Genomic DNA, 26,949 nt, shown 5'->3' with positions numbered 1-26,949 from the left:
ATCCAGCATAAATCAGAAAATTTTCACACAGAAATGAAGGCCTACTACTAGAGCATAAATGTGATGTAGAAAAGACATGCTCACTCACACACACACACACACACACACACACACACACACACACACACACACACACACACACACAAACACAGACAAACAAACACACATGTATGTGTGTACTGCCACAGCATTTTTATAGAACTGGCAAAGGAAATCAGTCACAAATGCAAAACAAAGATATAAAAGTAAGAACTAATTCATGCACACAAACACACAAAGAAATTGTTCCCACGCAAAGGCTATAAAAGAGTGTCTTTGGTGTCCTGCACACAGTTCATTCTGTGCTGGCAGTATGACAAAGCACTACACTCTCCTCGAGACACTGGACTACTTGCTGGATTCCAGCGAAACTGAAGATGCCCTGGAAGACTCTGAGCCAGAAGACTCTGAGCTCCCTGAAGACAACACAGGGTTGGAAGATTACCAGGAATTGGATGATGACTGTGAGGAGGGAGATGCAGATCAAACCTTCACTTCTAAAAATGGGCAAATAACCTGGTCTACTACCCCACCTTCCCAGGGGCCAGGGAGAGCTTCAGCAGCATGTGTGACAAAGCTGACACCCGGACCGACAAGGTACGCATGTTCTCGTTTTTATTGTTTTTTCCACCAAGCATCCAACGCATCTTGGTGGAGATGACAAATTTGGAAGGCAAGCGAGTATATGATGCTGACTGGAGGGATGTCGACTGGACTGATATTTAGGCATTTATTGGTCTGCTTATTCTTGCCGGAGTTTTCCGTTCTAACAATGAGGCCCTGTCCAGTTTGTGGGAGGTTGAAACTGGGCGTGCAATTTTTTGTGCTGTAATGACTCTGAAAAGGTTTAAAACTTTGTCTAGAGTCATCCGATTTGATGACAGGGCAACAAGACCTGCTCGTCGAGAAACTGACAAGCTGGCACCAATTCGGGACCTGTGGGATTTATGGGTTGAGCGTCTCCCAATAATGTTCAACCCTGGGTCAGACGTAACAGTGGATGAGTGCCTGGTGCTATTTCGAGGTAGATGCTCATTCAAGCAATACATGCCTAGTAAGCCGGCGAAATATGGATTGAAAATCTGGGCAGCGTGTGACGTCAGAACGAGTTATGCATGGAACATGCAAGTTTACACCGGCAAACCTCAAGGTGGCCAGCCAGAGAGAAACCAGGGCATGCGTGTGGTCCTTGATTTGACCACTGGTCTCCAGGGACAGACAGTGACGTGTGACAATTTCTTCACTTCCTATGCCCTTGGCCAGGAGCTTCTGAGAAGGAAGTTGACCATGGTTGGCACAGTTCGAAAAAACAAACCAGAACTCCCACCTGCTCTACTGACCACGTGAGACCAAGCTGTGTTTTCTTCTCTTTTTGCATTCAATGAAACACAAACTATTGTTTCGTATTGCCCTAAAAGGCATAAAAATGTGCTGCTCATGAGCACATGTCACAAGGATGGCAAAATCAGTGACAGGGAGGACAAGAAGCCAGAGGTCATCTTGGACTACAATCGCTGCAAAGGCGGAGTTGACAACCTTGACAAGGTATTTCCAAATTGTATTTTTTGATGCATTGTTTTAGCTAAGTTGCTGAGTTAGTAATTGGTATTTCTTTTGCTAACAGATATACTAATTGTACTGCTCAATTTGTGACGCTCTGATCAGTATTCCGCTCTATGAATGTGCGTTCCGTTGAGTTGCTCACTGCCCATATGAATGCTCCAGTCGTGTACCGCTTATGCTCAACGGAAAAGCAAAGTCCACGCAAATAAATTTTCTCCGGTAAGACGTCTGTTTAGCCATGGCCTATATATAACCTTTCATCAGAACGTACTAAGTCAGTGGATGCGCGATCTATCGCCAGATTCACACAAACTGTGTGAACCCGTGCGCTTTCATTTTTGACTATCCTGTCTATCCTGTTCTCTAAAAGATTATATATATATATATATATATATATATATATATATATATATATATATATATAAAAGATGATGCGTGGTATTTGTACGCATCCTCTCTCCATTTAAGTTAATGGGAAGGATTGGCGTTTAATATGCACGCAAAATTGGACTTTGGCATATGTATTACACGCTATTGCAAAGTCGTGCTATTTATACGCAAAATGATGACAAAGCAGTTTCAGTTTCGGCCAAAAATCCCTAGATTTTTATGTAAAAAGAAACGTTTTAAGGGTGATACAAGACCCCACTGTAAAATGATCTTCCTTATTATACGGCTACTTGCCACATATGTAAATAACTTAACACAAAATATGAATTTCATCATATTTTATTACCTCAAGACGACTCGCAGTACCCGCTGCAGCTGTCTGTTATCAGTTGTAGCGGTTTTGTCGTAAAATAACTGACCACTAGATGGTGCAATTGATATCAGAAATGAGAATTGCCGTTAGCCGAGTAAAATTATCAATGAATGACCCATAGTAGTTCTGCTCTAAGCATGGATACATTTTTGAAAAGACATCAAGAGCCAGGTAAACGTAAAGTGGATGATGAATCTACTTCAAATATCGCAACTACAACAAAGCGAAGAAAATATGATGAGGCATATCTCACTCTCGGATTTACCAGTACAACGGTGGGTGATGAAGAGAGACCACAGTGTGTTGTGTGCCTCAAAATATTAGCATCTGACAGTATGAAGCCGAACAAGTTAAAACGGCACTTAGAAACGTCGCATCAGGAACACAAAGATAAGCCAGTTGATTTTTTCAGAAGAAAACTGCTCAACTGTCGTGCCCAACAGAGTCGCTTTACTAAAGCAGCATCCGTGCCTTCAAATGCCCAACTCGCCTCCTACAAAGTGGCCTACAGAGTGGCTCAGTGTAAGAAGCCGCACACTATAGCTGAGGAATTAATACTTCCTGCTGCTATTGATATGGTTTCAACTATGATTGATGACGCAACAGCTCTGTCAAACAACACTATCGCGAGGCGCATTTATGATATGTCAAAAGATATAGAGGAGCAGCTTAACAACAAGATACGAGACAACCGTTTTGCCCTGCAGATGGATGAAGCAACTGACAGTAACAAAGACTGTTTATTGATAACATACGTCAGATTCATTGATGCTGATGATTTGAGGGAGGATTTGCTTTTCTGCAAACTTGTAACTAGAAGAGCCACTGCAGACGAACTGTTCAACATAATTGACACTTACTTGAAAGAGGCTGATCTGAAATGGGACGACTGTGTGGGGATCTGCACAGATGGAGCTCAGGCAATGGCCGGTAGACGAGGAGGTCTTCAAGCATTAATCAAGCGCGTTTCCCCAGATGTGCAATGGACACACTGTATGATACACCGGGAGGCGCTAGCGTCTAAACAGATGAGTCCCGAGTTGAACGATGTAATGACAGATATTATCGCCACCGTAAACTACATCAAAACAAGACCGGTCAAAGCGCGGATTTTTTGCGCACTGTGTGAGGAAATGGGATCTGATCACACAGCAGTTTTGTTCCACAGCGAGTCCCGTTGGCTGTCGCGTGGCAAAGTTTTATCCAGGGTGTTTGAATTGCGGGATGAGATCAGAATCTTCTTGGAAGAAGAGGGAAATGGACTTGCCAATAAGTTCAACAATAACAACTTCCTCATGAAACTGGCATACCTAAGCGACATGTTTCAGAAACTAAATGAACTAAATTTGTAGATGCAGGGCACCAACACACACCTTCCCCAGCTGGCAGATAAAATCACATCCTTCACAAGAAAACTGGAGATGTGGGAGCAGAAAGTGAAAGAAGGGAATATAGACTCATTTGAGAACTTGAAATCATTCATTGAGGTGAACAAACTTCAAAACACAGTGATCCCATGCATGACAACTCATATCTCTGCCCTACAAAAACATTTCCAGAGGTATTTCCCTGTGCAAGATCCTGCAATATATGATTGGATTCGAGACCCCTTCAGTGCAATACCACCCTCTGACTTCAGCACAGTGGAACAGGAACAGTTCATTGATGTCACCTCTGATTCAACAACGAGGCTTCAGTTTAAGTCCAAGGCACTGGCTGCATTTTGGATTGGAGTGGAAAAGGACTACCCAGTGCTAGGCAGGAGAGCCCTGGCAATACTCCTTCCTTTTTGCCACATCCTACCTATGTGAGATAGGGTTTTCAGCAGTTGCCTCAATCAAGACAAAATACAGATCAAAGCTGGACATTGAAAATGAGCTAAGAGTGGCAGTCGAGGATCTGCAGCACAAAGCAAGCTCACCCCAGTCACTGAAAAGACTGTGAGACTAGTAAATAAGTCTAAACCCTGCAGTTCATAAATGTTCATTTTTGGGCAAAGGCCAGTTTGAGAAAATCTGTAAAAAAAAAAAAAAGAAAAAAAAGAATGCTGTTACATATTTAAAAAAAAATTGTAAATGTTTTTTAATGTTTCTACTGTAAAAGTGACTAGTTCCTTGTTTTTTTTTTGTTTTGTTTTTTTGTAAGATGGCACACACTGAATTTTAATTATAACGTTTCAAATTAATCCTTCAGAAGTTGCATTTATGTTTATTTGCAAATGGGGGGGAGGGGGGCTTGAATTTTTATTATTCTGCAAAAGGGGGGCCCGGCAGAAAAAGTTTGGGAACCACTGTAATAGACAATGCTGAATCGTTGTCATTCATGAATAAGATCGCATGGGTGTTTGAATAGAGATTGTGATATTTATATAACTATTAGTCACGCAGCTCTAATGTAAACATTGCAAAATGTTTTGCCATGATATTGTCACGTTCTCCCGAAACCAGTCAGATATCGCGGGACACATCGGAATATCGCAAGATCTCGTGCCACGAGTCTTAATAGGACTATTAGATATATGTGTTGAATGTGTTCAACTGAATTCATATGTATAAAAAAAACTGTTTAAACAAGATAAAAATAATAATAGTAGTAATAATAATAATAGTCCATTTAAGGCCAAAAGCAACTATATTTAAGGTATGTCTTTTAATATATATTTTCTCTTTTTCCCTTTCTGTTTTACATATTTAGTTATTCACACTTCCAAATATGAAAACCAGTGGTAAAACAGCACAAGCATCTTATAAAAATCAACCTTTATCACACATTTGTATTACTGAGAGCTGGCCAGAGAGAAACTATAGCAAGCAGTATTTCAAAAGTTGAAAAAAGACACATAAAATAGTTTTATTAAAATAAATCACATTTATTAAATTCGGTCAACAATTAACATGAATCTTGCCATGACATAGGACTCTATAGGTGAAGGCGGCATTATGTCCACACAATGTGAATGTCCTGTGGACAATACAAAGAGCAAGCCAAAGGCAGCTAAGACCACACACTCAGTTGAGGAACTCTAACCCCCTCCTAAAGAGCCCTACAACCCACAATCAAGAGAGCCAACTGCTGTGGATCATGACTGGCTGAGAAACAGACTCAGTGGTAGTAGGTTGTCTTCTCTCACCTGAGCCAGAAGGAGAGACATGTTCCTTGGCAATCCATTCTCTTGCTACAATTTTAGAGTCTGTGAAGCACCAGGGGCTTGAGACTATCTTGGCCAGCATGGTTTTGTCAGATGAGCAACAGAGAGCCATTCAGGTGGCAACAACTGGTCAGTGCACAACGCAATCTGGCATTTGTTTAAGAGAGGGAGACTGACAGTAGAGATGCACCGATCGATCTGCATCCGATCGCAATCGACCAATAGGGGCGCTATCGGTTTTGATCGGAGTTCTCTAAATAGATCAGAGCAGGCCGATCAGATGACGTTTACAACAACAAACAGCCGCCAGAGCACGCATTCCCACTTCTCAGACTAGGGTCTCCTAATGGGCGTGGCTGTCTCTACAACGCATTAACACTGAAGATGACGTCGCCGGTGAGGGGATTTCCTCCCCTCTGGTCTATGCATCCCTGCCTCTGCTGAATTATTTTTATCCACGGTGGGGATAAAACGTCCCGCGAAGCTGCTCCTACGTCCCGATCTAAATCAAATGATTCGCCATACGCGCTTTGAAGTTGAACGTACTGAATCAAATGATTCGCAATCCGATTGGAGCGCTTCAAAACAGTGAATCTTTTTGCGACGCAGTGGTTTACTGATTCTGAGTTTCCAAAAAGCTCCGTTGATACTTTGCTCACCTTCTCTATAAAATGTATTCGTTGTTTGAAATTAAACCATTACTATTAATACAATGTTTTTATTAAATTGTGACCACATAATACAGCTTCTGTCATATTAAAAAAAAAATCATGACCTGACACTCATTATCTGGTTCTTGCCTAAAAAGACGGGTATAATGCGCGTTGTTAACAGATTACAGTAACAGTTTGGTCAACCTCTCCCTATGGAGAGAGAAAAAAAAGTTTCTAAAAGCATCCCCCCCCCCCCTCTGTTTTTTTTCACAAATTGCACCCTGTATATGTATATGTATGGCATATTTATTTTATTTTTCCACAAAAAGCTTGTTGCTAAACTCTAAATTGTGATTTTAAGAAAGAGCCTCCTGAGAGTTAAATGTTTATTATGGTGCACATGTGTGTTTTGCACATAATCATTTTATTATTTTAAGATTTAACTCTTTTATTAGATTTAACTTTTTCCACAGAAAAACTAAGGTTCATAGTTTACAAATTGTGTCAGCTCTAAAAGAGTGAAATGTGTTGTACATAATTACTGCCAAAAGACAGTTTAAGATAGTAAGCAACACTTACTCTATGTAAGCTGAGTCCAAGTTGTCTATGAGAGTCTTGAGAGTGTTCAATATTGAAATTTGCCTCAGCCTGCAATAAAACTGGTCAATTCATGATACTTTCTCATTTCCTACTTTTTATACTAATAATACAATGTCAATGTTTGTACATGAGACAACAATATTGAAGAATTTATGGATTTGACGCTGTGATCGGTAATATCGGGATCGGCAGATACTGCTTTTGGTGATCGGTGATCGGCCCCCAAAATCCAGATCGGTGCATCTCTAACTGACAGCCAGCAACTTTGGAGCTGTGGTGAAAGCAAAGCATGTGATGTCTTTTCTTCTTGGTAGAGTGCTGGAAAAACAACAAGCCCTAGATGGTCTTTTGACAGATCAGCTTTGCAAGGTGGAATCTTGTCATGGACCAGTTTTTCAATTTCCACCATACATTTTCAATCGGATTGAAATCTGGACTGTTTGCTGGCCTTGTCATTGAGTTGATGTGCCTTTTCTGAAGAAAAGCTTTATTACTCTTTGATCTGTGGCAAGGTCTATTATCATAATAACATCATCACCAAACTGCACCACACTCCAGAATGGATTTCCATCTTGAAGGAGTTTTTTATCCTTTCCATCGTTTCAACCGACAGCTTTCTTGTTATTTCTTGTTTCCTTACAATTAGCCAAGTTCAACAGCTTGTTAAGGTCTGTAAGTCCTCTGTTTTAACTGCTGGTTAATTTGCATTTTAGATATGTTTAGATATTTATTTCAGAAATACAAATTACAAGCTGATTCCATATTTTTTTTTCCTCAATATTGAATGGAAATTTTCTACTACCTGATATGGAAAATACATTTACATTTATTAAAAGTGCTTAATCTCATTTGTCTGAAGTATATTTCAAGTATCCACAATGTTAAATTAATAAACAAAAATAGTTTTGTGTCATATCTGTGATTTATTTTCAATAAATTAAACAAAATGGGTGAACAACATCTAAGTGTGGCGATTCCATACTTTTGCCAGAGGTTGTACATGTGAAGAATGAAAGGTTGAAAGATTTTACTAAATAATAAGCTAAAAACACCTATATTCAACTCTTATGTTGTTCCATTTATGTTGATTTATTTATAATCTTTCAATTACATTGTTGCATTTCCCAAAAGGTCCAATTTTGACACCTCTATAGTTGAGATTAGAGGGAATCTACTACAACCACTTAATATTTGGAACTAAAGCAAAGTTGGTCAACAGGTTCAATATGCAAATAAAACAAGTACAAGTAAAGTCTTGGAGGTGACAGTCAGCTATAGCCCACAGTCAGATGTAGCCTGCATTCAGCTCTGGTGTGAACGTAGCCTTGATTTTACATAGCATTTTTCTTGTCATACACTTTAACAAAGAACAGACAGTGTATTTTATTTGCATTATTTTTACATGTATCTATAAATGTGATAGAAGAAAATTACACAATTTAATTGTTTTCCAGAATGAATGGACAGATGATGGTGGAAATTACTCCTTTTTCTAAACTTCGTCAATCTGAGGTAACTGGCAATTTCTTTCCAGAACGAGTTTTCCAAATGACGTTTCACATGTTTTGATGTGTGAAACTTTTCTCACACTGAAGACACTTGTAAGGCTTCTTTCCAGTGTGAACTCGCATGCGAGTTTTAAGATTTTCTTTAATCGTGAAACTCTTTCCACACTGTTCACAAATGAACGGTTTTTCTCTGCAATGTGAACTCTCATGTGAGTCTTAAGGATGTCTTTTTCCAGTGTTGGCACATGAAAGACATTCCTCTGATGTGAGTTACTACATGACATTTAAAACGGTCTTTTGAGTGAATCTTCATGTGATTATTAAGGGTAACACATTATGCATGTAACTTCCCACACTCAGAGCATATGAAAGACTTCTCTCCAGTGTGAACTCATGTGAGCGTTGAGCCATTCTTTACGACTGAAACTCTTCCCACACTGAGGGCAGGTGTGAGGCTTCTCTCCAGTGTGAATTCTCATGTGAATGTTAAAGCTCCCTTTTTGAGTAAAACTCTTTCCACACTGTGTGCATGTGAAAGGCTTCTCTCCAGTGTGAACTCTCATGTGAACGTTAAAGCCCCCTTTTTGAGAAAAACTCTTTCCACACTGTTTGCAGGTGTGAGGCTTCTCTTCAGTGTGAATTCTCATAGTTCCTGTCTTTGGAGCTCTTTTTTGTTTAGAAGTCTTTTCAGACTGTAAGGAACAAAAAGATATTTCTCCAGATACGAAATCATGAAGATTCTCAAACTGATCTTTCTCTTCAGTTTCATTCAGTACTTCCCTCTCCTCTTTCGGCGCTGTTAGGTCTAAGGTGGAAAAACAGAGAAGTTAAATGCAACTCCAGTTTAATGCAACACAGCAATTAACATCAAAACATGTAGATATGAAATGCATGTATGCTAGATCTCATATCATGCTGTCCAAACCTCATCCTGGTCGGCCTGCATCTTACAGTGTTTAAGTTGGCTGTCATACTATTAATTTAAAAAAAAACTAGATAATCTAATGACTGAGTTTAGGAAATCTAGGCTGATGTCTACCATTTTTATGTCTCCTAGGGGGATTAAAATTCAACAAATTTAGAGAGAGAGGACCATCATTTAACCATCAAATGAAAAATTCATCACAAAATAATTCCTTCTGAGGTTTTTTTAAGGGGGCAGTTATGTTAGCTAATCATAAAAATGGGCTGTTACACTGATCTTTTAACTGGAAAACACCCCAAAACTGACTGTCACAGGATGAGAAATGGTGGAAAACAGTCATTAATCTCTCAAATATCACTCAACACACACCTGGTCCGAGGAAGACTAACTTCCAGGCTACTAAGAATCCTGTAACATGAACCAATAGGAACGCACTGATTTTATTTACCACTGACTCTCTCATCTACAATTATTTGCCTTTAGTATCCAAGCTAAAGGAGTTTTAGATCTAAGCATTAAAGTATTTGGAAATATTAACTAAAATAATAAATAAATAATTAGGCTGCAACCAACTGTATTTAATGTATTGTGCCCAAGATTTAAAGGAACACTCCACTTTTTTTGGAAATAGGCTCATTCTCCAACTCCCCCCAGAGTTAATAAGTGGATTTACCGTTTTGAAATCCATTCAGCCGTTCTCCTGTTCTGGTGATATCACTTTTAGCATAGTTTGCTGCCGTAATATGGGCAAAGTAGGCAGAGTATTATCAGAAATGAGTTCCCAGCTAGTTTAGCATTTGCACATGTGCTGCGTGGTATTACTGCTCCTGCTGCGTCCATATTACGGCAGCAAACTTCCTTGACTATTACGCCGGAATGGAAGTGTAGTTCCTAATCTTATCAGCCTAGAAAATTGAAGCTTTGCATTTCCACTGGTTTTAGTACACGATATAACTACAGAAGAGTCAAGTTTTAAATAGGACAAGTATTGAAACTCGTTGGTCATTTTTGAACGTGATGCTATTGGTCTAATAGGATTCAATGATCTATGCTAAGCTATGCTAAAAGTGATATCGTCAGAACTGCCCTGCTGAAAAAAAAAACAGCATATGCTGCTTAGGTATGTTTTGGTGCTGGGATGCTGGTTTTAGCTGGTATATGCTGGTCCTTTGCTGGTTTATGCTGGTCCTTGACCAGCAACATGACCAGCATAAACCAGCAAAGGACCAGCATAAACCAGCAACATGACCAGCATAATCCAGCAAAAACCAGCAAGAGACCAGCATAAACCAGCAAAGGACCAGCATAAACCAGCTAAAACCAGCATCCCAGCACCAAAACATACCTAACCAGCATATGCTGTTTTTTTCACCAGAACCGGAGAACGGCTGAATGGATTTCAAAACGGTAAAACTCAACTTATTAACTCGGGGGGAGTTGGAGAATGAGCCTATTTCCCAAAAAAGTGGAGTGTTCCTTTAAAGATGTTGTTTTAAAATATGAAAACAATTTACCAGGGTTGCTACTTGCACATTCAGTTGATCAGAAGTTTCTAGCCATGCAGCCTTTCTCTCTGGTTTTATTACAGCTGTACCTTCTATCTCTAGTCTTTAAAATGCTAACTTAAGAATTAAATAATAGAGGAACAGACATTTACTCATTTGAGCTAGCTTAAAATTTATGTACATTATGGTTTATACTACTTCACATTTAATGTCCAACAACAAATATTTTAGCAAAATGTATGTTTTGCTGAGAATTATTGATAAGAAACTTTTGGAAAAAGCTTGAAAGCGCTAGTGTAGATTGACAAAATTTTAAAACAAAATTGCATGCCGATTCATTTAGATGTAGCTAGGGCTGTGCAATAAATCGCATGCGATTGTAATGCGTATCTCATCAGTAAAGCACTGAAAAGCTACGCAATATCGCATTCAAAATCGAATGCGATTCATCCGTGATTTTGAACGCGATATTGCGTAGCTTTTCAGTGATCTAGGGCTCAGTGTTTTAAATACCGCGCCATCTGAACGCAGGTGATGGAGATTTACTACTAATCACAGAACTGGCTTTACTGATGAGATACGCATGACAATCGCATGCGATTTATTGCACAGCCCTAGATGTAGCCTTAGTGTCCACTGGCTGTTTTATTTGCTTACCAAATAGCTTTAAATGAACAAATGTAGATAGCATGCAGTAGCCAAATGTGATCACTTCAATTTTTTTTAAGTGGTTTGCTTTGTTCAAAATAAATATTTTTTCTTGGATACTTTTGCATAATTAGCTAAAGTGCTAGAAATCAATGGTTTATAATTAGAAGCAGATATTCAGTTTAATGTTAGAGACATAAATATTTTGTGTTAAGGCTAATTCCACATTAATGTTACAACTTAAATGTATGATGTCATAATAACAAATGCACAGTGTGAACGCAGGATCTTCTCAGCTGCATTAGTATTTGTCATGTGATCTCAACACTTCTGTCAAACGACTCTACATTTCTACATTGTATGAAATTATTCATAAATATTCATTTCAACTTTGAGAATGAAAACCAACCTGTTTGTTCCTCAGTATCTTCATGTTTGACTCTGAATGTTTCTTCAATCTCGACGTCTTCCTTCTCCTCTTTAATAAACTCCATCTTTGTTTGTTCCTCAGTATCTTCATGTTTGACTCTGAATATTTCTTCAATCTTCATGTCTTCACTCTCATCTTTAATAAACGCCATCTTTGTTTGTTCCTCAGTATCTTCATGTTTGACTCTGAATGTTTCCTCAATCTTCATGTCTTCACTCTCATCTTTAATAAACACCATCTTTGTTTGTTCCTCAGTATCTTCATGTTTGACTCTGAATGTTTCTTCAATCTTCATGTCTTCACTCTCATCTTTAATAAACACCATCTTTGTTTGTTCCTCAGTATCTTCATGTTTGACTCTGAATGTTTCCTCAATCTTCATGTCTTCACTCTCCTCTTTAATAAACGCCATCTTTATAAAAGTGTGTCATGTGGATCAGTTGCTTCACCATACGTTTTTCTGTGTGTTTGAACACTTTGTCCTGTTTAAAATGCAAACAATTAACAGAAAGAAAATGAATGCAAACTAAATCTCTGTGTGCATCTCAATCAGCTCCTAGTTCAGTGACAAAAGAGTCAAACAGAGTGAGAGTTAATGGCCTGATTATTGTTCAAAGATTTTACCAATAAATAATAAATGAACACAGAAAATAAAAGAACAGATATTTCAGACATTACCAGTTTTAATTAAGATTAAGCATATAATTATTATATTGCGTTTAATATCTTACATTTAGTGACAGAAAACTGCTATTGTTAGTAAAAGTTTAGTATACACGTTCGTTTCTGTTGTTGTCGTTGTATTTCCAATGTTTTGAACAGCAGATGTCGTCAGTGTGTCATTTGTGAACTGGAGTTTTGAAAAGATCCGTTTCTCCATCACTCAATAAATCCGTGTTTATCATCTGATTCACCAAAGACGGACAGAAATGACACGCACCTCTATTGTTACTCGTGTAACAGAAGGATCAATCACCTTTACAATGTAAAAACTATGAAGTAGACTGACTGCGTTGTATCAATTTAAACATTTAAATGAATAAAACCACAAACCTTTCTTCAGCTCAAACAGACGCAGCTGCCCAGCGCAGATCTATGACGTCACATCACCGGCTCAAAATAAAAGTCCTGTTCACACACTGATGTGTCTAAAAAAAGTTCATAGTTATGTGCAAAACAAACATACAAATAATAAAACATCTCAGAGAATAAGAGAAATACATATTCAAATACATGGTGTTTAATTGTATGCTGAAAAGCAACTCCAACTAAAGTACACACACACACACACACACACACACACACACACAGTGGAGATTTAAGTTAGAAACTCAAAATATGAAGAAATATTCGCTGTGGGTATATCACTGTTATACTAACTTGTTTGACAAAATAATCAAGACATTTAAATAAAAAACCTTTATTTTGTGGAAAAATTTTGAATTCAGAACCAACATACTTACAATTTCTACTATACAAAAAATACTCTCCTCAGGACGTCATTCTTATTGTTAACGTATTTATTATTACTTCTTTTTAATTACATTATTTATATAATGGGATTTATTTTCACATGTTCTATAATGTGAATACATACATATATAATACAAATTATTTTTTACAGGTACCATTTAGACACATGTTCTACAAACTGAAATAGTATACTACAATGACACTAAAATCTCAGCAAGGGTGTTTATTTTAAATACAAAGTTGATTCTGCATTAATTTGATCTAATATTTTTTAAAATATTTTTTAAAACATTAAATCTTTTCCTGCCAAACACAGAATATTGTGTTATTTATGACAATGCTACCCCCAGCATTTCCCACATTGTCACTGTTATATGCTGTGCTCCAGAGTCCAGAATCTCCTGAGCAAAAACAGGTGAGGAAATAAGCAATGACATTTGTAAGCAGAGACATTTGAAAAATAATGCAATCTCAGGCCTTGATGTTTCAGTGTTTTGAAGTTGTTGTGTGATGCTGATGTGAACCCATTAGACGGCAGGAGGCTGGACTTTCATGGGGGTGATGCATCTGGGCATCTTTACAACCAGGAAATCTCTGCTGGCTCTGGAATTGGTTTGAGGGCGGATGGTGAAAACGTGTTTTCAAAAGCACTCTTTCCACAAAGTTGTAAGGTGTAAGGTTTTTCTCCAGTGTGAATTCTGATGTGAGTTTTAAGGTTTCATTTAACCCTGAAACTCTTTCCACACTGAGGGCAGGTGTAAGGCCTCTCTCCAGAGTGAATGATCATGTGGGCATTAAGGTGACATTTCTGTTTAAAACTCTTTCCACACTGAAGGCATTTAAATGACTTCTTTTTAATGTGAATTTTCATGTGGACATCAAGGCTTTCTTTCTGATTGAAAATTAGTCCAAATTGTGTTTGTGTTTTTTTGAGTTTTTTTTGGTGATAAAATCTTCTCAGTCTGTGAACAACTAATCATTTTTTCTTCAGTTTTGAAATCATGATGTTTTTCCTTCTCTTTCATTCGGGTCTTGTTTTTCCTCTTTCAGTTCTATTAGACCTGTAGTGAAAAAAGAAAAAATAACATCAGTTTGGCATAAAGCAATAGACATCAGAACACAACATGAAAACCATAAAATCCAAACCCATGTATGCTAAATCCTATACCTACTAAAGTATTGACAGAGGTGTCACCTGAAATCTCCGAATCTCTTGTCAATATTTCTGTCAATATCTCTGGTTTCTTTACGAAACTTCCCAAATACAGCTCCAATCAAAAGTATTTAACCCCCTAGACTTGTTAGACATTTTACTGGCATATATTTGCACCCTAAGAAAATATGATCCAAGAAGGTTGAAAAATCTGTACTGTTTATCCTTTTAAACTTAAAAAAAAAAAAAAACTTCACATTATGAAAATCATTTTTTTTCTCCCTCTAGTAGACATTGGCCACAATTATTTGTAGACCTTCAAATTATTGAGTAAAATTTCTGTAGATTGATATTGCAATTCATATTAATATTTTTTTAGCACACCAGAGTGACAAGGAACATGAAATTATCCAGCCATGGCTTCCTGTTTCACAGGAATATAATTCTCATTATCGTCCATTAAAGTGAGAAAAAACAAACAACAAAGAATTTCGTTCTGATGTGCAGCAACAAACTGTTGAGCTTCACAAACTATAAATTCAAGAAAATAGCACAAAATAGAAAGTCAATCAATAAAAGAAGCTAAAGCATTGAACATTTCCATTTCCACCATCAGGACAATAATTAAGGAGTTCCAATCAACAGGAAATGTTACTAATCTGCCTACAGTGTATTGTCTGTTTCTATATTGTCTAAATGCAATATGAGGAAGATAGTTTGAGTGGCCAAAGACTCTCCTAGGATCATAGTTGGATAACTGCAGAAAATAGTCAGATTGCTTTCAAATGGGCCATGGAAGGATCTTCTAACAGAACAATGATCCAAAAAGACTATCAAAATCAACACAAAAATGGGTCACTGAGCACAAAGTTCTGCCATGGCCATCCCAGATCCCTGACCTGAACTCTGAAAGCTGAGGAGGAGAGCGCATAAACATACACTGTTACAAGAAAAAAAAAAAAGGTGTTTCAACTTTAACCTTAAAGTTTTAAGTTTAGTCAACATGACATATTAAGTTGTACTACATAAAGACATGGATATTTGAGTTGACTTAACTTAAAATGTTAGCACAGCACACACTTTTTTTAAGTAAAATAAAAAAAACTTCTAGGGAATCTAGGGGTCTGGAGTGATTCTAAATGAAGGAATGATCTCTGATCTCTTGTCAGGTGATCTCCAAACTCAGCTTTATAAGAGCTGTTTAACTGGCAAAATAAAAGTAGCATTAATTGTGTCCAATGTGTATTAGAGAAAAACAATCCCTTCTCATCTACTTTTTAATTGAATTCAGATTAATTACAGACAAATCTCAAATGTGTGTTTATGCCTGAAATATTCGAAACACAGTGTCCTCTCAACTATGTTCAGTTTTGCAGAACAGCAGTGTTTGTTCATTTCTATTTAAATTAAACCTCACTATAGCACAGTAATTGTGCTTAGTAAAGTTGCATCTCGATCTATTCTAGTGTTATTAGATCTTTAAGCAGCATACAGACGAGACGAAAGAACAATGTCCAAAGACCTCCACCCATCGAGATCTTGATGGAAACATGTACCGTTACGTTGTTTTTCATAATCAAGTACCTGTTTGTTGCCTTTACAGAATCACAGCCTCATACATGAGCTCTTCTCAGTCTCTATATGTGACCCTGGACCACAAAACCAGTCATAAGGTTAAATTTTACAAAACTGAGATATATACATCATATGAAAGCTCAATAAATAAGCTTTCCATTGATGTATGGTTTGTTAGGATAGGACAATATTTGGCCGAGATACATCTATTTGAAAATCTGAAATCTAAGGGTGCAAAAAATCAAAATACTGAGAAAATCACCTTTAAAGTTGTCCAAATTAGGTTCTTAACAATGCATATTACTAATCAAAAATTACATTTTGATAGGTTTACAGTGGGAATTTTACAAAAAATCTTCATGGAACATGATCTTTACTTAATTTCCTAATGATTTTTGACATAAAAGAAAAATCAATAATTTTGACCCATACTATGTATTTTTGGCTATGGCTACAAATATACCCCAGCGACTTAAGACTGGTTTTGTGGTCCAGGGTCACATATAAGTAACTGTTACTTAAGTACTCCAAAGTGTGACTCCAAATTCCAGACCTCCATTGGTTAATAAATTAGATTTTCATAGATAATTTTTGTGTTAATTTGTTGTCAGCCCATTCAACTATGTAAAGAACAAAGCATTTAATAAGAATTTTTATTTCAATCAGATCTAGGATGTTATTTTAGTGTTCCCTTTATTTTTTGAGCAGTGTATTTGCCACCATTTACCAGGTAAAGGAAGGGATTAAGCTGGAATTTTCCAGTTATCCTGTCTGAATTTAGCCCTTACTTGCATGAAAGCAGACATTTAGCTAAATTAAATTACTATGAAGATTTATTCTTTATTCTTGCTCAAAAGACCTGCTCAATGGTGGGTCTACTTAGGAAAGGATCAGCTTAGGAAAAGAAAGAGCTCTCAGAGTTGCTTTGGATATTGACAATGTTGCCATTTCCCCAGATAACAGAAATGAAAACTGGTCTATGCCTTCATAAAAGATAATGTATGTCACTCGTTCATTATTATTAGGCATTGGTAGCACACACTGTGTGGTTATCTTCCTAAATTCTAGTTCCACTTCACTGGATCAATGACTATGTAGTGTTCATTCATTAAAAACCCTTAAAGACCACAATGTTTTGGAATTTTTTATTTTATTTGGAGAGATAAAATAACAATGATTAGGCATTGTGTTACAGTTATGGTTACAGTTTCAACTGAAATCACTTAGTTCTCTTTCTAGTTTCTGGATTTCCAAGTCCAGTTTCCTCAGTGTCTTGCGTTTAATTTCCATCTCAGGCTCCATGTCCTGCAGCTTTCTCTTGTTCAGTTTGATCTTGAGTTCTGCCAGCTCTATCTGTCTCTTAAGATGCGTGGTGTAGAGAGGTCTGACAGTTGGTGAATTCTGTAAAACACACATCAATTAGCAAAGCAGGATTTGTGCATATTGTAGATTCACTTTAGACAATACTCACAATGTTACCAGGCTGCACTGTTACAAATATGATATTTTCTATTAGCACCACATCGCTGACTTCTTATTGATTATGGACTAAACATTTTCATAAAATGGACATGATACCTCAAGCCTTCTGGAGTCCAGCATCTCATCGTCATCAGAAGTGAACTCCACTGCTGCAGAAGTGTCTTCCCTCTGCGATATTCAACAGAACTTGTATTAATAGTTTTGTCAGGACATGCCAAGCCTATGATTTTAATAAAAGAGTACTCACCGGATCAGAGTCTGCTGCCTCCAGAAGTGTAAGTGTGTTACCAGACACTGCAAGGTAAGGCAAAGTCAGACAGTCCACATAACAAAATCTAAACATTTGATTGTTTTCCATGTGCAGTAGTACAGCAATAATGTACCTTGTGAGAAGAGGTCAGTTTCTCCTGCTGCTGTCTCTCTATGGATGCCTTCCATCACTGGCTTCTCTTTATTCAGCTCCTCTGCTGTGGTCAAGTCTTGGGTTGGAGGGCCACACTCTGTGCCAGATTTATGAGCCTTTTTAATTTTCTTGTTCATAGTGTTGACTTGCTGCCGGGTCCTTTTTTGGCCAGACATGTTTGTTCTGTGACAAGGATAAGAGACATAAAATCGATTAGAACAATAAGATAAAATTAGATCAAATTATAGATTAGATAAAAGTAGACAAAAAATAAAATAAAAATAGATAAAAGAGTAGATAGATGAGATAATTAAAATAAACTAACAGCAATCTTCATAATACATTTCCTGAGTAACATTCGTGTCCACTGCTCACATTTAAGGCAAAGTGTAAAACTGTTAATTTGTGGAAATGACAAGCTTGAATTGTAATTATGATGGTTTCAGTGGAGCACTGCTTTTGCATTCAATCGATCTGCTATTGTCTGCAAGGCTTTTTCAGCCATATTTCCCATTTTAATATTATGTTTCACCTCTTCATATTGCATTCAGTTGGTGTAGCTCCAGGAACTGAGCTAAATTGTATTGTGTAACATTTCTTACCTGCTTCCATCTGTTTTGGTGCTTTCTTTTTGCTGCCATGTTGACAGCTGATTTGCTGTGAAGAAAACAGTAAAAAGTTTTTTTTAGCATTAGTTCAAATGTCTGTCAAAAACTGTTTTCTTTGAGTCTGAGGTCACATGTTCCTTGTTTATCTTTGAAAAGTCATCTTTGAAACCAAGTGCAGTTCCTATCTCTTTGAATGGGTAAACTGTTCACTAACCTTATGGTTAAATTTCATATTTGAAATCACCAATGAATTCGGACAACAACTGTCTCGTAACATTTGTTTCTTATGTTCACATAGTTATAAAAACATACTTTTTGTCTAGATCAGTCAAACGTGCTTCTCAAAATACTGTCTATTTCTATAGCAAGTGGAGCTTCTAGTGGCAACTGGGATGACTTGATCAGTTCTCCATGTTAATCGTTACACTTTCTCCTATTCATACGTAATAGTAGTGCAACATTTTCCTGTATCTAGAGTCTTTGCTTCACCTCGTTTTCTTCTTCTCGCCAATCTGCTTTTAAAACGACTCCCTTAATCTTTCTTCTCTCTTCCGTTTCCTCCATCTCAAGTGCATGAAACTTTCTCTTCTCTGCCTGTTTCTTTACCCCCTTTGCCTGTTTAATATTTTTTGTCACTTTGTCTCTCTCTTCCTCAACAGGCCTCTTTGGTTCTACAGTCAAACTCCAAACTTATTGTACACATTGAAATATTAGACAAACATTTAAGTATTGGGTGTTTGCCAATGCATCTTACCCTGTAAAATGTGCTCGAAATGTACGAGCATTTTTTCCATCAGTCCATGTCCCTCAGGTGGGAACTCAAGGGGGCATTGGACCTCTGCTGTCCACTTTTGAGCCTTGGAACATTTCCCCAGTAAAAGAAGAGGGACATATCCAAGAGCTTTGAGCTTTTCCATCTAAAATATAAGAATGTCAAACAATACAGATTTTAAAAATGGTTTGTAATAATTCTAGAATGAAATAGTGAAAAATCTATTTAACCTCATGTCACTCCAAGCCAACACAATTTTTTTTTTTTTTTTTTTTTTTTTGCTGCAGTGTATGACTTTGCCAAATGCCAATTTGCTCTTTTATTTAAAAGAACTCAGGTTCTTTTAAATAATAATTTTTAATATGAACTGTCAGTTTACAGGAATAAAAATTTATTCATGTACTTGTAAACATATTATGTTTGTCATGGTGCGCTGGGGATGAGGAGCCAGGAGTAACAAAAAACAAACAAACAAACAAACAACTATTTAATAAAACAAAACAGGAATCCAGTAACTTTAAGACAGGACAAAGTAAATGGGGAACAAACAACTATTTAAAGGGTAGCAGAGGGGTGTGGCATGTAAACAAGACAGGTGTAAACAATCAAGGAAATGAGGGGGAATTCCAAATATGGGCAAAGGTGGAAACCAAGTCAAACAGAACAATAGGGGGAGACAAAGGAAGAAACCAAAACATTGAAACCACAGGGGGGAAAAACACTAGGAAAACACAGAAAAAGAGTCCATAAACCTGACAATGTTTTACATACAAATATGTGAACAATGTAATTGTTTTTAAATAGCACAAAGTGTGAGGTAATGAAATTAGGTAGAATTTTTCTTACCATGACAGTTGCGTTGTCAAGAACCTTTGATTGATTCCGAGATTGAATAGTAGTTTTTGCCCACTGTTGGGCTCGGGCACGAAACTTTGCCAATCGTACCGATTGTCTGTGTTTAAAATCAAGCAGTTTTCCACACTACAAAAAGAAACAAAAAAATACATTGATTATTACAATGAATCCAATACTATATATATATATATATATTTATATAATAACACATAAGTTACACACAATCACCTTAACACAACGCCTGTTTCGGCAGTTCATCTTGGTCCGGCAGTGAGGACATTGGCGCACAGTTGAACCTGCTGTTTTAACTACACAGAGACAACACACAATGAGTAAATTTAACAAAGAATAAGAGACAGAGATCACATACAAAACTTAAGTTAATTAAAGATAAATTAATCATTAATAAGTATAGATTTTACATTTTTTTTTATACATAGCAAACACATTTCAAGGACTGAGTTTTGTTTTTCTGTTTGTTTGTTTGTTTTTGTTTTGTTTAGTTTTCCCCCCCCCATTTTTTGGATTCTATGAGTATAAAAGAGGAATAATTTGGTAAGTGAAGGTTTACAAACAGGGTTTAGATGAAGCCAGGATTAGACCCTAGTTCAATTAAGACATTGAAGTAATTTTTATAAACGTACTTAGAAACAAACATTACTGGTGTTCATCTTGAGACAAAACAAAGGTAATGATATATGTGACCCTGGACCACAAAACCAGCCATAAGGTTAAATTTTAAAAAACGTGAGATGTATATAATAGGAAAGCTCAGTAAATAAGCTTTCTATTGATGTATGGTTTGTAAGGATAGGACAATATTTGGCCGAGATACATCTATTTGAAAATCAGGAATCTGAGGGTGCAAAAAAATCCAAATCCTGAGAAAATCACCTTTAAATTTGTCCAAATTAGGATCTTAACAATGCATATTACTAATCAAAAATTACATTTTGATACATTTACAGTAGGAATTTTACAAAAAATCTTCATGGAACATGATCTTTACTTAATTTCCTAATGATTTTTGACATCTATAATTTTGACCCATGCAATGTATTTTTGGCTATTGCTACAAACATACCCCAGCGACTTAAGACTGGTTTTGTGGTCCAGGCTCACATATTTTATCGATCAGTGCAGATTTATTTCAGTTGAAACAGCTCAAACTTACATAACATTACACATAATAAGGTCTACTTGCATTTTTTTTAAATCTCTATTTTTCTAGAGCCAGAAATTTTAGTTAGGATTAAATGAGTGAGTTCAGCTTTGAGAATGAAAACCAACCTGTTTGTTTCTCTGTTCTTGTTTCTTCAATCCTCATGTCTTCACTTTCCTCTTCAGTAAATGCCATCTTTGTTTGTTCCTCAGTATCTTCATGTTTGACTTGGAATGCTTTTATGTGGAAATTATTATGATTAACACAATTACTTAAACAACAATTTGTTATTTAGTTTAAACAAGAACACTAAAATACAAGATGTTTTGGCCTAAATTCAGTTTAGATATAGAAATCCTATTAACATTATAACAGCACTGTATCCATTTTTTTTTTTTTTTTTTTTTTTTTTTTTTAGCTGAAATACTTTAAAAAATAAACAAGAGAAAGTTGCAGGAGAGTAGAAAGTGTACAAAAACACCTGCCAATGGCAAATGAATTGAGGAAATGAACAGAACAGCTTTGAGAATGAAAACCAACCTGTTTGTCCCTCTGTATCTTCATCTTTGACTCTGAATGTTTCTTCAATCTTCATATCTTCACTCTCCTCTTTAATTAACGCCAGTGTTTCTTTGTTTGGACACTTTGTCCTGTTTAAGATGAACATAATTAACAAAAAGTACAACAGTTGAATAGTTCAAGATACAACACCTGCTTTACTAGAAACTAAAACTCAAGAAGTACATTCTTCAAATAGTATGAATGTGTTACATTAGTGTTTTGATATTAGCGAAGTTACAAGTTTTGAAAACAAAATACCTGCAATATCCAGTTAGACCTGTAGTAAACTCAGAAGAGAAGATCAGGAGACTCTTGACTGAGAAGTTACTGTGTGACGCTGCAGTCATCCAGACTGACTAAATCACTCAATCACTGTAGATTTATACAGATTTCAGGATCGTCATTAGCATATAAATTTATGCAAATGATGTAAGCAGTTACAGGAATTTGCCCAGATGTTCAGCAACTCTAATCCAATCAGCAGAACTATAGACTCATTATCACAGAGATCAGGGAAAGTCTCACCTTCAGCCTCTGCATTCATATTTAACTCAGATATTGATCAGCAGAAACAAAGACACCAATTAAAGAAATGAGGCAGAAACATCAACAGCCAATAAAGACAAAAGATGACACTTACCATGATTTCACATTCATATTCACACACTCCTAAAACTAAATATATTCATTTTAAAAATGTAAATCTTTATCTTTCTGCTGTTTTTCTAATGCTTCTTTTGTAGAATTTTTTTCTTAGACACATGTGTTTTAAATAACTATCAGCCTAATTCTGTGGTTCCTTTAACCTAAGGTACTAAAAAAAATTGTGTTGGGCCAAATAGCCTTTTCTAAGTACAATCAACAATTTCAGTCAGGTTTTGTGTCTGTTCATAGCACTGAGTCTGCTTTGCTGACCCTGACTCCTGTTGCTTTTACACAACTCATTGTGCAATCATGTACATTCAAATAAATAATATCAAGATTTAATTAATTGTTCAAATAATTAAAATATCTTTCATTTCTATTTTTCATAAAGCAGTGCGTGTATTCTCCAGTTGACTAAGTTTGAGTATAAATAAAGACGTATAAATGTGCCTTTATGTATAACGAATCTTGAAGAAATAATGTAACTTATATAATCACTGTTTGTATTTTCAAATAATACGTTTATTTTTTAACAAAGGTTCATCAAGTTGTTAATGCACTCAAATCCTCCTTTCCAAATTGAGGACTAGATATTTACTATGCTTTATAATCATTTCAGTATAATCAAAACAGTCTTTAATAGACGAACTGATACACAACTCCGGAGTACAACAGGAAGACATTCACTTGGATGAAGACATCGGAGGAGAAAACCACAAACAGAACACTCTTAAATACTCAACTAAACGAAGGAAAGACAAGACACACCTGAAATCAATGGAAACGGGAATAGTAAAACCAAATATGGGCATTAGAGAACAAGAAAAACAAGGACAAGAAACCAGGAAAAACAAGAACATGGAAACAAAAACAAAGAAAAGGACAGTTGATAGGTGTGACAATCATTACTGCAAAAGACACAATTATATTGGTTGAAATGAAATTATTGCCTAAGAAATTTAGCAGAAAGATAAATGTTCAATTCTAAATGAATCTCTTTTGCTTTGAGGTGTGTGTGAATACAAATGTAAAGTGAGACTGTCATCTTTTATCTGTGATGCTCCTGCCTCATTTCTTCAGTTGGTGTCATTGTTAATGCTAATGAAGACTTGAGTTGTGTGTGAATGTGTCTTTCCCTGATCTCTGTGATAATGACTGCTATAGTTCTGCTGATTGTTTTAGAGCGGCTGAAACTCCAGAGTCTGAGCGAATGAAACTGCTCACATCCTTAGCACACTGTGTTTAAGCTTGTGATCTGAGAGCTTTGTCTTCATCTGTAAGAACGGCCTCCTGAAATCTGTGTAAAACTACAGTGATTGAGTGCTTTAGTCTGTCTGGATGACCGCAGCGACACACAGGACCATCTCTATCAAGAGTTTGCTGATCTTCATTTTCCTCCAGGTGTATTGAAGGTATTTTGTTCTCAAAACATTTAACTTCACTAAAATCATAAAACTAATACAACATGACATTTTTTTTTTTGTTTTTCTGTTGGATGTACTTCTAGAGTTGACATTTCTAATAAACTGTTTATTGTGTATTTATTACCTAAACTTTTCACTGTTAATAAGGGAAGATATGGAGTAACAGCTGAATATGTTGGCATATTTTTGTCAATGAAACTGAATAGGTAATAATGAATTAACCATATTCCTTTATACTGCAAAATTGTATTTAAAACAAAATTCCTTACATAAGAGAACATTACCACTGAAAAAAAAAAAAAAAAATCAAATACAAACCATATAATCATTTCCAACCGACCCTTACAGAAGATTTGTTCATTTTCAGTGTGGATCTGTTATTAATGACTTATGTTTGTAAATAAATAATAGAGCAATTAGCAGCGTCTGTGTTAGTCTGCAGATCTTACAACCAGTGTATAAAACTATTCACAGTGTTTAAACTTTTCATCTCCTCTGACTGCTACAGTCTCCTCAATTGTAGATGTAAGAATACTTTCTAGTATTGTGTCAATAGTAATTAAGATATTTGGAAACCACAGAAGCTCTTAACTCAACTTTTTTACAGAAAGGACCGGGAAGAAATTGAGAAGTATCCTGGCAGAAACTGTCCTTCTGAAAAATAAAAATGATTTAGGACATCCTTCATCCCAAATTCCTGACTGACAAAATTCATGCAAAGATGGACATGAACCTTTTTTCTTATGTGACTTTGTCTGTATATAGACCCTTTTCACGTTTATGGGGTTCTCAGAAATTGAAGTAGTCATAGTTTTTAAACTTCTGTAGTGGTAAATAGAAACTGTGAGAAATATATTGTTTTTGCTCCAGTAGCAAAATAATAATAATAGTAATAAAATCTCTGACAGTGTTTTAATGACTTTCCAAAAGAGGAATAAATAAATACACAAACAAACAAACAAACAAAATATCAAGAGATTGATTAAAATAGTCAAAAGAGTGATAGATCAAATTTGCCATCACACTTTCTTAACAGTTACACAGCAGCATTAAGTAGTTTCATGTGAATTTAATGGCAATTACAGTGTAATAAATGTAAATAAAAAATAGAGAAAAAATATTAATAGATTTACGATTTTAATAACTTTGGAAAAGCATCATCATATGGGTACGAAATTCTATTCTATATACAACATTTCTATTATGTGTATTTGTGATTCTAGAGAGCAGTGAACCAATGGGACTTTTATTTTGCTCTGATGATGTGACGTCATAAAGATGCGCTGCGCTCCTCATCTGTTGTGATTCACCTGAAGAAAGGTTTGTGGTTTTAAAGTTTTAAAACAAAGCAAACTGTTACATCAGTTAAAGACTTAACTAACTATATAAAATAAATAAATTATTACGTTGTTAATGCATTATTTAGTGTTACTTAAATAAAACAGCCTTTAGTTACAGAGAAGTGCGTCTCATTTTACTCATTCTATATCATGAATCAATCGTGTGATGATAAGAAGTGATGAGAGAAACTCAAAATCTGAATCATTTAAATCAAATCTTTTGTGAAATGATTCAGTGATTCGGTTCAGCGGCACGCGGACTACAAACGACAACAACAAAAACAAACGAGTGGAATCACAACCGAGCATTAGTAACAGTTTACCACTAACCACTGACCATGGCCTTGGCACTATGCTGCAACTCTTTGGCCCGGGTGCAGATGACTCAATGCAACAACACGGTTGCCTTATGATGTTACTTTTTTTTTTTTTTTTTTTATATATAATGTCAGCTTATTTTGTGTCACAGCCTTAACGGAGAAGTCCACTTCCAGAACAACAACTTACAGATAATGTACTCACCCCCTTGTCATTCAAGATGTTCATGTCTTTCTTTCTTCAGTCACAAAGAAATTATGTTTTTTGAGGAAAACATTTCAGCATTTTTCTTATTCATATAATGGACTGATATGGTGCCCCGAGTTTCAACTTTCAAAATGCAGTTTAAATTCGGCTTCAAACGATCACAAATGCAGTTGTAAACGTTCCCAGACGAGAAAGAAGGGTCTTATCTAGTGTAACAATCTTTATTTATTTTTTATTTTTTTCATAAAAGTAATACAATTTAAATACTTTTCAATGTCAAACGCTCATCTTGTCTTGCTCTGCCTTGTCTGAACTCTGTGTATTCTAGCTCAAGACAGTTAGGGTATGTTGAACACTCTGACCGTATTTTCTACCGTAATGGATCGTAACTTCAAAATCGTCCTATATCACTGTTTTACCTTTTCTGTTAAGGGTGTTTGACCTTTGCATGTTCACTTTGTAAAGACTGGGTCAGTACTTCTGCAGCAATGTAGGATGATTTTGAAATTATTTTTGAAGTTGAGGGAGAAAATATGATTGGAGTTTTTCGACATACCCTAACTGTCTTGAGCCAGAATGCAGTTCAGGCAGAGCGAGAGACAAGATGAGTGTTTAAGAATAAAAAGTATTTAAATTGTATTAGTTTTTTATTTTTTTAATGAAAATAACCAATTGTTTTTCTAGATAAGACTCTTCTTCCTTCAGGCACCATATCAGTCCATTATATGGAGAAAAATCCTGAAATGTTTTTACTCAAAAAAACACAATTTCTTTACGACTGAAGAAAGACAGACATGAACATCTTGGATGACAAGGGGGTGAGTACATTATCTGTAAATTGTTGTTCTAGAAGTGGACTTCTCCTTTAAAGAGTTAGTTCACCTAAAATTAAAAATTGTCTTCATTTACTCACCCCTTTGTCATTCCAAACCCCAATTTGTAGCAGCGATCAGAAAAAAAGCAGAAGCTCAAGCATACTTGTTTTGTCTTACAAACCTGTCAAGGAAACATGCTTGAGATTCTGTTTAAATGTAATGTTTATTATAAAAAGCTATTGCGTCTCTTCAGAAAACTTTGTGTTGACTTAACTTCTCAATTAATATATTAGTTTTACAATCACTTTATAGACTTTTTTGAAGCTTTAAAGTAGGCTAGCTGCGATAGTCGGTGTTGACAGGAGAAGTCCACG

The 26,949-nt window shown here is 36.1% G+C and overlaps 2 protein-coding genes and 1 pseudogene across 2 annotated transcripts in view; 1 reads left to right on the top strand and 2 right to left on the bottom strand.

Moving 5' to 3' along the window:
• The first annotated feature begins 2,502 nt into the window (after positions 1 to 2,502).
• LOC141332889 (zinc finger BED domain-containing protein 5-like) lies at positions 2,503 to 4,176 on the top strand (annotated as a pseudogene).
• A 3,493-nt stretch (positions 4,177 to 7,669) lies between these two features.
• On the bottom strand, positions 7,670 to 12,260 carry LOC141333878 (uncharacterized). Its single transcript, XM_073839037.1, has 2 exons — positions 11,762 to 12,260; positions 7,670 to 9,079 (listed from the first exon to the last, which is right to left on the bottom strand). Exons 1-2 carry the CDS (start codon positions 12,192 to 12,194, stop codon positions 8,631 to 8,633), a joined length of 882 nt encoding a protein of 293 aa, XP_073695138.1. The 5' UTR covers positions 12,195 to 12,260; the 3' UTR covers positions 7,670 to 8,630.
• A 4,877-nt stretch (positions 12,261 to 17,137) lies between these two features.
• Positions 17,138 to 26,949, bottom strand: part of LOC141333858 (uncharacterized) — a 156,729-nt gene continuing 146,917 nt past the window's right edge. The window contains exons 10-12 of the mRNA XM_073839011.1: positions 17,713 to 17,759; positions 17,562 to 17,633; positions 17,138 to 17,384 (exon numbers count right to left, since the gene is read on the bottom strand). Of these exons, the coding sequence (XP_073695112.1) occupies positions 17,193 to 17,384; positions 17,562 to 17,633; positions 17,713 to 17,759 (311 nt within the window). The 3' untranslated portion in view covers positions 17,138 to 17,192. The remainder of the gene's footprint in view (positions 17,385 to 17,561; positions 17,634 to 17,712; positions 17,760 to 26,949) is intronic.

This window comes from Garra rufa, chromosome 4 (genome assembly GCF_049309525.1).
Source record: "Garra rufa chromosome 4, GarRuf1.0, whole genome shotgun sequence".
NCBI classification, from domain to species: domain Eukaryota; kingdom Metazoa; phylum Chordata; class Actinopteri; order Cypriniformes; family Cyprinidae; genus Garra; species Garra rufa.
The sequence above is the reverse complement of the archived record's forward strand: the minus strand, read 5'-3'. Positions and strand labels throughout refer to the sequence as shown.